General features: G+C 34.9%; 1 protein-coding gene across 1 annotated transcript; it reads right to left on the reverse strand.

Annotated features, from left to right (window-relative positions):
• Positions 1-7,193: 7,193 nt before the first annotated feature.
• On the reverse strand, positions 7,194-12,616 carry temp (protein prenyltransferase alpha subunit repeat-containing protein tempura). The gene is made up of 2 exons (XM_018550286.1): positions 12,446-12,616; positions 7,194-8,624 (listed from the first exon to the last, which is right to left on the reverse strand). Exons 1-2 carry the CDS (start codon positions 12,520-12,522, stop codon positions 7,412-7,414), a joined length of 1,290 nt encoding a protein of 429 aa, XP_018405788.1. The 5' UTR covers positions 12,523-12,616; the 3' UTR covers positions 7,194-7,411.
• Between the last annotated feature and the right edge of the window lie 1,573 nt (positions 12,617-14,189).

Raw genomic sequence — 14,189 nt, forward strand, 5'->3', positions numbered from 1 at the left:
AATAATCGAATGTAGGAGTGAGAATGCGTGCAGAGATTGCACCGAGGGAAAGCCCGAGGGTCGTTATCCCGACGCGTCACGCGGGTTTCGAAAGAATACCATTGGGACATGGGAAAATTGCTTTCGTCGTCTATCAACGTAAATCCCATCAAGAAACTTCAAGTAAAGCCGATAAAAGTGGATTTACGAAACCTTCCGCAGAACCTTGAGACGGGTGATTCGTCAGATGAAATCGCACATATCGCGGTTTCAACTATGCTTTGGCATCCGTCAAAGATCAAGAAAGCGTATAACAAGCACTAATTACTATAGTAGGTACTAATTACTGTAGTATTAGACTTTAAATTTAATATTAAACTTCAGCGTGTCACCAAAGAAATTGCTGCCAATTGAAATTCTCTCAAAATAATCTGTCAATATATTTCCACGCTGAATATAGAACTGTTTATATTTAATTTAATAATAAGAAAAACACAGCTAATAATTTAATGTATAAAGTCATAATTAAAATTGATTTTTCTCTGATGCGAAGTTCTTCGTGATGCAAGCATAACATGAATCACAAATAGACGTTGGCAAATGCTTATTTCTCGCTATTAATAATCTTATGATGTACATGATAACAATCCACTCCCGCGAGAAAACGTAACGTGTTGCTTGTGTCACATGTCACATGTGTTTCTAATCGTCGACATGCGTAATATTGTACATGTTCCATTTGACTAATTTTTTTCAACTCATATTTCGCTAGAAAGATGAGTCAGAATGAGGTCAGCGATTAAGAACTAATTATTTAATTCTGGAATTTGTATTCCAAATAAAAGATACATTGTTATGGTAAACCTTTTTCCTTAAACTGTTAGAATTTGTAATAAACAAAATTAAGAAAAATTTTTAATAAAAGAAAAAATATATATATATAGAAATTGTTTTCGTTATGTTGCAAACAGCAATGCCATGTCACTTTTTAAGACATTAGCTGCTTATATTTCTGCATAAATTCCTTACATTCTTCTCTTGTAAAAATATTATATATGTAAATATTTCTAATATGCAAATATAAATGAAAGAAAATGTGTGTGTGTGTAAATTATTTAGTAAGCAGATTTCAATATTTTTCATTATCTCGATAAAATTATCTAGATAATCATCTAGATGAAGAAATAACTTTATCTTATCTTCATCTAGATTATTAGGAACATAGATTATCTTTATCTTATCTTAGATAAAAGAGTTATCTTTTTTAAACTATCTAAGATTGTATAAGAGTATCATAAGAAATTAACTTCCAGTAGTAGTAGTAGTAGTGATGAGGATTTTTTTTCGTTCTACAGACAAAAAATTGAGATTAGTGCGATACTAATCACTTAAAGATATATTGAAGTACTTTCATATTTAGAAAATAAATCTAAAGAAATAGATATTCTTTATTTGTATAAACACGTCAAACTTTTTTTAAGTATAACACATTACTGCCATCATCAGCGCTAATAGATCGTCTCTTTAGTTGTCTCTGTAGACAACAAATATCAATTCGCACGCAGAAATCGTTTATCAGACAAAATGTTCGAACTACTTTTGTTCTTAAAAAATAAAAATTTATAAAAATATGAAATTGCATTTTTTGTATCCTAAATTGTTTTGCTATCTAATACCAAAAAATAAAAAATATCTTAAAAATTATCTATCTAGATAAAATTTTTTTAAATTTTACCTTTTATCTAGATTAATAATAAAATTAATCATCTTTATCTTATCTAAGATACATTATGTATGATCTTATCTATATCTAGATAATTTTTAATTATCCACAACTTGAATTTCTTTCTAATCATGGATTCTTTGATAAATTTAAAATACATTTTAAATTACAAAATTTGCTGTCTCTAAGACATTAATTTCAATATAATATATCATAAAATATGTCTTTTAATTAAGAATTGCAAAAAAATAATAATAAATATAAAGAAAAATATGTTGTAAAAAAATGTATGCAGAAAAGAAATGATTTGAAAATATTTTATATATTAATTTTATGTCGAAATTTTATTACAATAAAAGCTTATCTATGTATCATTCTAATGGAATTCGACGATTATTTTGGAATTGAACGCTTAATATAGCAAAGACAAATATACATGCTCTTTGATACCGGAACCTATCGATCGCGATGTGCAAGCAGGCAACATTGTATCGTACATTACGAGTAAGAGAATATTTCGTGTTTTATAACTAGGACACACGATATACCAAGTTTGATATTTCTCAACGAGTGTTAAATATCAGATCTCCTTAATAATCGCGAATCTATATTTAACATCGAAAATAATTACTCAACGTTCCATGATTATCATAATTTAGTTGAGGAAGAGATGAAAAATAATATGATACTATAATGCAAGACCTGATTAACTTTGAAAAATTATAGTGTCATAAAAATTAATATATATAGGTACTATAGGAAAATTTTTTCTTTATAAAATCATTCTGAAAGAAATTGGGGGTCTTATCTACAGAGCAAACAAAAAATATCACAGTTAAATATTTCAAAAACAAGACACTTGAGAAAATGTTGACGATACTTAAATATCAATCCATATTTGAAAAGTATTTAACAAAAGAATTAAGTTGCATTGTGTATGTGTGTAGTTTTTTAAAAGATTTCAATGCTCTCAAGAATATTGAATAAAAAAGGAAAAGGTCCAAATTAAAAAATGGAAAAATAATAAAGTTTTTAAATTAACTTTTAAAATTAAATTTTAAAATTAACTTTTCTGATGTTATATCTACGCTCAAGATCTTTCTTTGTATGAAACATTTTTTTCTAAAATCTCTTGTTTTCGAAATATATTCAGCCGGTTCGCTATTTTTTACTCTCTCTGTACAATATACATATAATGAAAAAATTAGGTTAATACGAATGCGATAAGTACGAAAAGTAATTAGGCTTGAATATCTTTCTATCGGGAGACACTACGTCTATTGGGAAAGTTTCGCAGGTTTTTTCGTACAAAGAAATTCTACTTAAATGTTTAGCTTACCTTCGGCAGAAGTCGATGGTATTCTACAACTTGAACCTCGTTGCAGATTAACAACCACAGTTTCCACTTCCGAGTCCAACATTCCACTTCTTTCAAATTTGTTTTAAAAAAAAGACAACAAAGAGAGAAAAGGAAAGAAATGATAATCACATGATAACGCGACGACAAAACTCCGAGCAAAACTCGGCCAAACTGAGTTGACAATAGTCAATAGCGTCTACTCTTGAGACAGGCGAGGATACTTATCGACCGGTTCGTCGCCTATCGCATAGATCGGCCAATGGTAGTGATAGGAAACAGTCACGTGCAACCGCTTTTGACAGCGCGTTTTCGATGATCCTTTATCAATGATGCAACTTAGTTTTAAAATGTACACTTGCATAATTTATAATCGCGAGCATTCCAGACGTTGATGTCATCAATCGGTACCGATAGTCATCACTCATCAGCATTGTCGATTCGCACTCTTTAGTGTTTCATTCTCGAAATTATCTTCACGGAATTATCCGTATCGCGAGAAAATCTCGGTTTTGTCTTATAAATTATTTATTCGTTTTCCACACAAGGAAACTGTCTTCTTTTCTGTACGAGGTTTTTACCCGAATTCTGAATCACTCATGGATAAACAATTTGATAATGCCGCCGAATGAATTACTGAGAATAGGAAATATTGAAAAATGTTAAGACAGATGCATCGGTGAACGATCAGCGTGACGAGAGAGATCTAGTAAATATTATATTTATTTATATTACAACTAATATATTATCTGTTATTAAAGTTTCGCAATTGTGTTGATATTATCAGCATTCAAGTAATAACTAACATGTTATTATTTCATTATTATATAAAGTTAATTCGGAGTTTAGAACTTATGCAATTTTATCAAACTAACAATCTCCTCTTTCAAAGAGAAACAAAGTCTAAATATATAAAAGATAATATTCTACGTCTTTGTGACCTCTTTTAAAATTTATAGTGTTTAACTTTATTATCAAATCAGAAAAAATCGCAACATTTAGCTACATTGAATAAAATTATCTTTATATAATAAAAATAATTTTTTTAAAGAAAAATTGAATAATTAAACTGTAAGTAATTAAATTGTAAGTACATACAAAGTATTTAAATATATTTCCCGAATATAGCTATTTCAGAGATAATTCTTGACTTTATTGCCATCTTGACTTTATTGCTTTTTTTTATCATTCGCAGATGCAAGTTTCTTGCAATTATCGAAATGACGCAAAAACATTTTATCAGAATTAAAATTGCCATGTTTTGTAATGGAAAGTCGATCCATTTAAATACACCTTTAACTATTGTAATACGAAATCAATCACGATCTGACGAAAGTCGCTCCGACAGCATCTCGCGAGAAGCTGTGAATCACGATGGTCGACATCGTACTGAACAGAGGTATCATTTCTCGAATATACCGAAGAATCAACCGCTGCTCGCTTGTAATTTGCGAGTTTACTTGTCGACGCGTCAGCTTCTAGGAATTTGTGTGATCTCGTAGATCCAGTCATTTTTTTTTTCGATGTCGAGAATCATGAGTATTCAATTCGACTCACCATTGGTGAGCGGTAAAATCTAATATTTTGTTCAATGGACGTTTTGTCCGTTGAAGGCTTAAAACGTTGTCGATGATAAGAGTACTATTGATAAGCTTATGATTGGCTGCACGTAACAAACGTTCGAACGCAACTGAAAGACTGAATTAAAGCCGATGGTTCATTTCTTGCGGCATGTAATGAACGAGATGCCGATACTTCGCGATATGATGGCAGAATTAATTAAACGCGTGAAATGTGCACGAGAAATTATTTTTTCCTCACGTGTCGCGAAAACGTATAATGGACGAGAACGTTAAGTGTGCGAATTATAAATTTACACGTCTGTCTCAAAAAAGAAAAAGATTTGAATGCCAACTCAGAATTTATTTACACAAGGCCTGAACTATGTCACTGTCCAACGCTCGCATGAAACTTTAATCCGTTGGCTACAGCCAAGTAAAACTGTTCTTTCGAAATTCCCGAATAAAGCAGAAACACATATTGTAGAGTATTATTCAAATTATTTGCTACTTCAAAATAACCAATGTAAATAAACAATGTAATAAAACATTGGCAACGAAGGAAACATTAATTAATTATTTATACTTAAAGCTGTATTTGCGAAGTCTTCAATTTTACTTGAAAGTACAGTGCCTGTAGTCAGAGAATTAAGCGCAATTTAATTTTCCACGGAAAGCGATTCGCACGAATCCAAATTGTGCGAGTACAGCGAACGCCCGAGTGTGACTGAGGAACGAGCCATGCGTTAAATAAAAGTTCGTTTATTTCAGTTATCGCGTCGTGCCAAAAAGCTAAACGCAGCTGACAGCCGGTAGTGACATAGTAATCGTAGCAGCGACGTCGAACAGCTTTTCCGACGTAAATCAATGTTTCCGAGACAATCTTTTGAGACCGTACTTTCAAGGAATAATAAGATAGCAAAGAAGAAATGATAGTAGGAAGAGGAGTTGACTTTATTATTGAGCGTTAGAAATTCGTTATAGGAGCCCGTGCTAATTATATGGAAAATTAAGTGCCAGTGAAATGATTTTTCATATAATGTAGTTTATAATGTAAACATAAGAAGTCACATAGCTCGCAAAGGAGAATTTTTGAGCTATAGTATATTAAGGATGCTCTGTGTGAGTACAAGTTTTACACCTTTGATACATCATAGCTCAAAATTACTATTATTTAACCTTATTTATAACATTTCTTATATTTATTACATTATAGGCTACATTATGGCCAGTATTTATAAACCATTCTTACTTTAAGACCGTCTTAAGTAAAGTCTTAAGATGCTAATACAATTCTACGATTGGTTTATGACAACTCAAGTACTTAAAACCATCTTAACTGTAAGAACTGATGAATAGCCGCATATACGTGAAAACTAACTCATTTTACCAGAACTTAATTTTCTATGTAATTAGTGTGGAGTTCTTTTACTTTAGAACTCAAAGATCTCAGCCAGGACTTTGTAAAATACGGATAGAGAGATGGGTACTCGTTATTACAGGTTGTGACAAAAAGAACACAATCTTAGAAAACTAGCATCTTCATTTTTCTTTCTCGTTCAATATTTTATAAGTATACATAATTGTTCTTACGACAAAACTTTCGTACTCTCCTTGACGGAGAAGCCTCTCGACGAGACGAATTCGCCTCCTTATTTCTCGCATATATTCTACACTTCATTATTATAATTCACTTTTACGTATCACTGGTGCACTCGATGACTCGTCGAAGTCGCTATGCGAGCGAATAATGCGGGAATTAAGTATCGATAACGATTTAATTTTGCCTATCTACATTGAATCCTGCTTATCGCAATTCTAACTACAGGCGAAAGATTTTCTTCATGAATCGAAGAGAATAATTCTTTGAGCACCAAACTGGAATATTTCAAAGTTATGAAAAAATTTCTTTTCTAAAAAGTATTCTCTTTACAGATTTTTAAAATATTTCTCCTATAAAAAAAAGACTTTCCTTCGCTAAAAAAGATCAAGTGATTAAAAATAAAAATTAAATATCAAATCTTAAAAGGGTTTTTAATTCAAAATACGAAAATTCTCCTAAATATATAAATAAAATTAAAAAATTAGAAAATATATACAGAATAAATCATAAGTACGTTTAAAGTTTCATGGACATTCCTGAATAAAAAGGAAAACCAAATATTCCTATGAATTTTAGATCATAAATGCTTCATTATCGAAATAATGGAAAAAAGAAGATTTGAAATAATGATTATCAGGTCAGATTCTCGATTAAACATGGGAAATAATGCAAGATACTTTGAGTATTTCTTACAAACAAGAAATTCCTACCTGAAATTTTTTAATAAAATCATTATTTAATAATACTGTATTTGTGTTCATTACTTCAACAACGATGTATTTGCAATCAAACAAACATTTGTTCCTTTTTTAATTAAAAAACACGCTCACGAAGTTTTAAAACATATTTATGACTCATTCCGTATATTGGATGGAAAGCAAACAATCAAACGTCTTAAAAATAGTTCAAGAATACCAAAAACCTAAAAAACAAACTATTTTGCGACTGTTTTAAATATATAAACGCCACTGAATAACATCGTACGTATCGAATACGTCTTAACGTGACTTAGACGGTACGAAATCACAAAAAAAGAGAGAAATTGTTTTATAATATAAATTATAGCGCGAGCATCAATGCACGATCGCCTGCACGCTTATTACTTTCATATTTACACACCCTGATAACAAGAAAAATCCTGTAATCGGCTCATCGCGCCTCAAGCTTAAAATCTCACACATTAATCCTCATCATCGCAAGCCTATTCTCTCAAGATACTTGCAAAATCTCTCGATGAACATTTTTTCCTGCGGGCGCTTGACCGCTATCTCAATGATACCGACACTAACCGAGCAAAAAGACTTGATGAGCATCACGTGAGCCGCCATTAACAGGTCGTCATCGGTAGTGAATCGTCTGTCGCGAAGGAGCGATGCAAGTGACGGCTCGTCGTGACACCGAGCGTCCCAGAAATCGTCCTCGCGGTAACAGGCGTGCTTCGCGTACGCGGCTGTGAGAACAGCGATCAAGTACGCCAGGAACCTGCGGTGGCACCACAACGTCTCGTGATTGTCGTGCAAGGTGATGTACTGTTCGTTATACAAGCACTCTTCCGTCCAGTATGACAACGCCGTTAGATAACACCTGAGTTTGCGGACATCGGTGGTCAAGTAACCGTGATCACGCTCCAGACGCGCAACCTCGCGAATACGTTCCAGCAACGTCCGTTCGTCGTCGTCGAGATCGTGACGACCCATGTAAAGGAATGGGCCGTCGTACCTGATGGAGCGATAACCGGAGTTGTCGTGCGTCTCCCTACCCGAGGAGACCACTGCCAGGATGTACTTTCGCAGCAAGAACTGCCGATAGGAGTACGCGCTATGGTCGGACACATGTTGCCTGCACCAAATGAGCGTGCTCATCCATTCGCTATCGAAGCTGAAATGTCGTAAACCGCGAGACTCAAACAAGGTGACCAAGTGGCGTCGATAGCTCCACGCGTGGTAGTTGTTCGCGTAGCGATCGGCGCAGGTCTGCACGAGTTCGAGCTCGTCGTTCGCGAGTGCTTCGGCAACGTCGGTCCGCTCTGCGTCCAGGACGAACGGCATCAGCCAGCTTCGATACGAGAAAGCCTCGAAGCACTTTGGCGTATGATAGAGCACCGGCCGTGTGAAGGACAGCTCGTCGCGCGGGTCCAACCTGCCAGCGCGCACCAGTTCTCGCCGCATATTCCAGAACATGGTCACGCTCGGATTGAACAGAAGGGCGCCCAGCAGCCATCTCGCCACAGTACTGGGTTCCTCGCGTCGTTGATGACGCGTCCGCCGATACTCCAGCAACCGGCGATACGTATACACGTAAAGAGGTTGAACGCACCACGATGCCAGGCCCAAGCTGTCCTCCTGATGAAACACCGGCGACCGGTTCTCGCTGTCCTCCATAGGCAGGATCACAAAGCTCCTTCTAAGGTACAGAAGAAGTCGCGACTGTAAATTGTCGCTTTGCTTTAAGCTTGTAAAAAAATTTGAAAATAAAGGAACGTCCGTAAATTCTGTTTGGTAAGACTCTTAAATCAAGGAAAGTAAAGATAGTTATACACTGTTAAATTTATCAAATTATACGATCTAAGTTATATTTTAATCATATTTATGTAAGTTATCGCTGCTTCTACTCAATATGTCATCAATTTAACTGACATGACGAATTTAAACAGTTTAAAATTCAAGAAATACATATTAATTTAACTCAAATTTAGTTTATTGCTTACTAAACGCATAATAGAAACACTGTTTACCTTAAAACTAAACAATTCAAACCAGAAATAGATTAATTTATATTTAGAGACACACGGAAATTAAAACTAGCAAAATGTTTAATTCAATATTTAATTCAAGGAATTGAACTCAATCATTGCCTCTTTGACATTTTAATTTAAGTGTATTATTCCGAATTTCTGTATGTTGCTTTACATTCATTCTCGGAGCTGATCGTTGGATCTACTTAATTATAAATCTCTTTGAAAATGTCAACCAATTCAATTTCCTTTACATGTATTAATTTGTATTATTCTTATTAAAATATACGTTATATAAAATATAGTGAATATAAGGTAAAAAAAGAAAAATAAACAATTTATTATTAATGTTTTCAGTAATAAATAGAAATTAAGATAATGCGTTTACATATCTAAGCAATTTTCGTTTTATCAAATATTTACAAAATTATTTTCATATTCGGCTACGATCTATTAACGTGTACAATTAAAGTCTGCAATGCGTTATATAGGAAGCAGCTAGATAAGACAACCGTTCGTCGCAATGCTGATGTTTGTAAGGAATTAAGAGTTTAGTTTGCGCTGACAAATTTATAATCTCACGTAAAATTACAAGTCTCCTTATGTCCGTGTATTCGAAACTTTTTATTTTTTAGTTTAACAATTTAAACAACGCACTTAACTTACTAGTTATCTCACATAAAATTATAAGTCTCCTTATGTCCGTGTGTGTTCAAAACTTTTTATTTTTTAGTCTAACAATTTAAACAACGCACTTAACTTACTATCTCACGTAAAATTACAAGTCTCCTTATGTCCGTGTGTGTTCGAAACTTTTTATTATTTAATCTAACAATTTTTAAACAACATACTTAACCACTAGTTATCAGTATGAACCATTGAATATGTTTTACAAAGAAACGTTTATCTTTATAGCACTTTTTCCACGATTTCCACGAACGATTTTTTAACAAAAGACTTTTTTAATTCATTGTAAAAAAAAAAAGCTTAAATAAATGATTATTTTATTTTTTATATGTAAACCTATAAAATAGTTTTCCAATAATTAACTCTTTATATTTGATTCTATATTCGATATTGCGGAAATTACATAAAGCCTGTTATGTAAGATAGTACAATTATACACGAGAAAACTTTATAATCACACATACACCGAAGTTCCGATAGTCGAAGGAGAGTAAATCCGTGAAAACACAATTGCAGTGAGATTTTTTTTCTCTTTCTTCGTCGCGTCGATCTCGCGATTTAACCGACACAAAAAAAAACCGAAACCGGTAAAAATAAACGAGCAATTAAAACCAAGTACATTACGCAAGTGGAATTAAAGATGGCAAACAAACCTCGATTATTAGCACTCAATGCTCTCCGGATGGCGTTATTTTACGAGCGTAGGACGTGGCCAATTAATTATTATCTACCATGTATGACTATCTCCTCGTCTTCGTTGCACACTTCTATGTTTCTTCGTTGTAAATCTTTTTATTTTAACTTAATCGTAGTCGCGAAGTTTAATCGAACGCGAGTTTATTTTAATCTCGAACTCAAAACCGGCATAATGATATTAATAAGCGTTTTTCGGTGAGAAAATAATTGGGGCCCGTTTTAACTTTCATTTTTATATACATTTTTGTATGCTCGAAAGCTCACATTCATATTAACGCGTGAATTCAAAACTTTGAATCAAATTGGATAAACGTAAAATAGGGCGTTAATAATGCTTGGTTATTACTCTCTACATACGCATGAACCGTATTAAAGCCAGGATTAAGAAGATTGGTTTTAATTACCCTCGGAGTAATTCGAATAAGCCGAGTGCCAACCGTCATTTTCCTATGTCTATGTGATATAGTCGACTAATTATTAAGTCCATTCTACAATTACGTAAGCTGTAAGTGACTGTAGTTGTAAGAATTAACCAATCACAGTCGAATATTCTCCTCATATTTAATTATGATTGATCAATTCTTGCAACTACAATCACTTACAAGTTCCAATTACACTGTTAAATTTATAATGTTTAATTATATACCTATACGTATATCCGATTTGAATTATTTTTAATCGTTTCTGTAGGTCGCTGCTACTAATATGTTGTTAATTTAGCTTAAAACAATGGAGTTAAAGGTTAAGCAATTCAACTCGAAAACATACAATATTAAATTTGAATTAAATTTAGTTTATTATTTATTAACTGTATACGTTAATATGAACGTTGCTTACTCTGAAACTGACCACAGAAATAAACTGATTTATATTTTGATATACATGGAAGTTAAAAATAACAATTTTATTTAACTCGAGTATTGAATTACCATTATTTCTACGAATCTAACAATATGTACTTACACAATGGACTTAACGCTGCGCGGTTTCGCGTATTGTAAGAAATCACGTGCGTTAAAAAAAGTTCAAATAAATCATATGAATTTACAAAAAAAAAAAAGAAAGAAAAATATCTGTCATTTATTACTGCATTGAAATTTTTTTGATAAATCTTTAGACGGAGATTTATTACTCTTAATAAATCTCTACGGAAATTTATTAAGTCCGATAATGGAACTTTCGACGATACCGCGTGAGAGTTAATGTTAAATCGAGCGCGCTCTTAATATTTCATAGATTATGATCTAGAGCAGCGGTCAATTACAGTTGGAGCACGTGACTCGCGATAGACTCGCAGTCAACTTCGCGGCTATTATCGCGATACGGTCGCCGTGACGGCGAGCGGCGTGGGCGAAAGTTGGCGCGCGCGAGATCGATCGTCGCGTTATAAAATCGTGAGGTCGACTCCTCGCCTTCACGATCGCCGGTGCACGCGCTTTTTTTTTTCCTCCCCTCCGCCCTCTCGCCGCCCATCCCTTCGAAGACTCCGCCCTCGCAACTGCGCGGTTAGCGATCGCGTGTTCTGTAAGTTTTGTTGCCGGTTTACGGGTGTTGCAGTGCGGGCTCCGAAACGAGGTTCTCTCGGAGAGAGCAATTTAGGTTAGGATCCCCCCAAAGACACTCCGCGGCGATTTTAAATCGATAACGCGTATATATCGGACTACTTCATTCGCTTAGCCTCTCACGCTCCATGTTTTCTATTATCGAGAACAAACCGTCGTGCATGAATGCGCTCAGACTTTGAAAGAGGTATAGAAAAATAACAGTCGTAACGACATGTAAAAACTATAACCAAGGAGAAACAACGAGAATGACTGACGGAGGGATCGTAACGCGATCGTAACTGATCGTAACTTGCGCCGAGTTCAAAATCGCTAACACCACAAAAACACGCGGAAGTATGATCGGCCGTTTCGACTCGTGTAAATAACAGACAAACGCAGGGTGCAGGCAGCTTTTCACGTACGAGTTGTTGTCGCCGCGACTCTATCCCTTTTCCTGTCAAAGGGGATTAGAGACGGCAAAACACGCCCGTGTGTGTCGTGAAACGGATTTCCGGGTTTATTCGCGAACGTGAAAAAAAAGGTGAGGAGAAACGCGCACTCACATGGTGGGATTCCTCCGGACGGTGTTCTCGATGTCGCGGAGGATCTTCTCGGCGGCCGGGAACTCGTTGTCCACCATCGTGTGAGCCGCATCACATCTCCCTCGTGGATGTATCAATCGACGGCGGACGCGCCAGTGTGACACACCACCCTTCGCGTCCTTTCCTTCTCACTTCCACCCTCCGTCCGTCTATCGCTCCCTCTTTCTGGCTCTGCCGCCCCGCACGGCGCGTCCCGTATGCGGCGTATACAGCGGTGCGGCACTTTGCTCTGCGGAAGCGCTGTCGGGAGCAACCGGAGTGCGGCACGGCGAACAGACACGCTCGGCTGCGCGCGGTGCGAAGTCAGCCGCGAGTCGGGCCGGGCGGGCGCGCCGCCCAGGCTCGCCAACGTCACGCGAACCCGGCCCCGCGTAACTTACCGCGCAACGAATTGAATCCTACTGCGACGTACAATTTTTCTGCAGGTTCATAAAAATTAATGTTAATTTATCTTGTCGTATTTCCTTTATTTTTTGTTGTGTTATGAATAATTATCTAAGTTTTTTTATAATTATATATAATGTAATAAGTAACCGTATACTTTATGCTTGTTTTATGCAAACCACTTGTTTTATACAACAAATTGTTAGATTTTTTGAGTGATTGAAATGCACTTAGATTCAGAAATGATAGATTTCTTGCAAAAACGAGTCTATTAATTTACGTTGTCTTAGAAAATCACAGATGTTTCGTGAAAGAGCACATTGATCGCTACTTATATATTTACTCGCTTTAATTATTTTCTATTAGTATCTAATTTTATTCCGAAAATGTGTTCTTTAATTGTAAGTAGAATATATTACACGTAATGTCGGAATAGAAAATAAAAGGACAAATATCAATTAAAACACAAACTTAATTATTTCAACTAACAACTAAAAGTTAATATGCACTATCAAAGTGATTAAAGTACATATACCTATGTATTTTGTGATCTCTAACAGTTTTTATTAATTTAACTATAATGTATACTATCCATGTCCAGATTTAATCTCTCTTAAAATTTTCCTTTGATTTGAAAATAAATTTGAGATACATTCGAAAATATTTATCGAATAATAAATGAAAGTCTACATCTTAGATTCGACATAGAATGTCGTAAAACGTCGATTTTGAGTGCTTGATAAACAATTGAAATATTGCGCATGCCCCTATAAAAACTTAAGTTTATAAACTTCCTACATAAACTATAGGTATATTGTTTTCTCTTTATCGCCTTCCGGAAAATTATCGTGTCGTTGATTACCGTAAACGTCTGATACGTTCTCATTGGACGAAGCGCGATAATACCGCGACCGATAATAACGCGAAAGGTAAAGTTCGCTCGAGTCTTACTAGATCCTCGGATAACGATAATCGCGTCATATCCCGGCGCTTGCTACGCGATAAAGCGGAGGCTCTTTTGCGTTTTCCCGTTTTATAGATCGCGATAAAACTCACAGTAACTTACTGCAGCGCGATGCACGTAATATAAGTTGCTTTCCGCATTTACTTCATTTAATTCATAATTCTTATTTGTGACATCATGCACGTTCCTTTTTATTTTGACAATTAAGAGAGTTTCAAATAAGTTTTCACAATCTGCACAAACTCTTGAATTGAATGTTCCCAATAGACGACATCGCATGTACGATTTGGTTCCACCAATTAACTTTAATCTCGATTCAATATATATATATTTATTCATCTTTGACTTTTTTCTATT

This window comes from Cyphomyrmex costatus, unplaced genomic scaffold (assembly GCF_001594065.2).
Source record: "Cyphomyrmex costatus isolate MS0001 unplaced genomic scaffold, Ccosl1.0 scaffold97, whole genome shotgun sequence".
NCBI classification, from domain to species: Eukaryota; Metazoa; Arthropoda; class Insecta; order Hymenoptera; family Formicidae; genus Cyphomyrmex; species Cyphomyrmex costatus.

What these genes read in the sequence shown, in the direction of transcription:
- temp (XM_018550286.1), bottom strand. Translation starts at nt 12,522, where the DNA reads ATGGTGGACAACGAGTTCCCGGCCGCCGAGAAGATCCTCCGCGACATC. An exon ending in GTCCGGAGGAATCCCACCAT is followed by an intron (nt 8,625 to 12,445) that starts GTGAGTGCGCGT and finishes TCTGTACCTTAG; the next exon opens with AAGGAGCTTTGTGATCCTGC.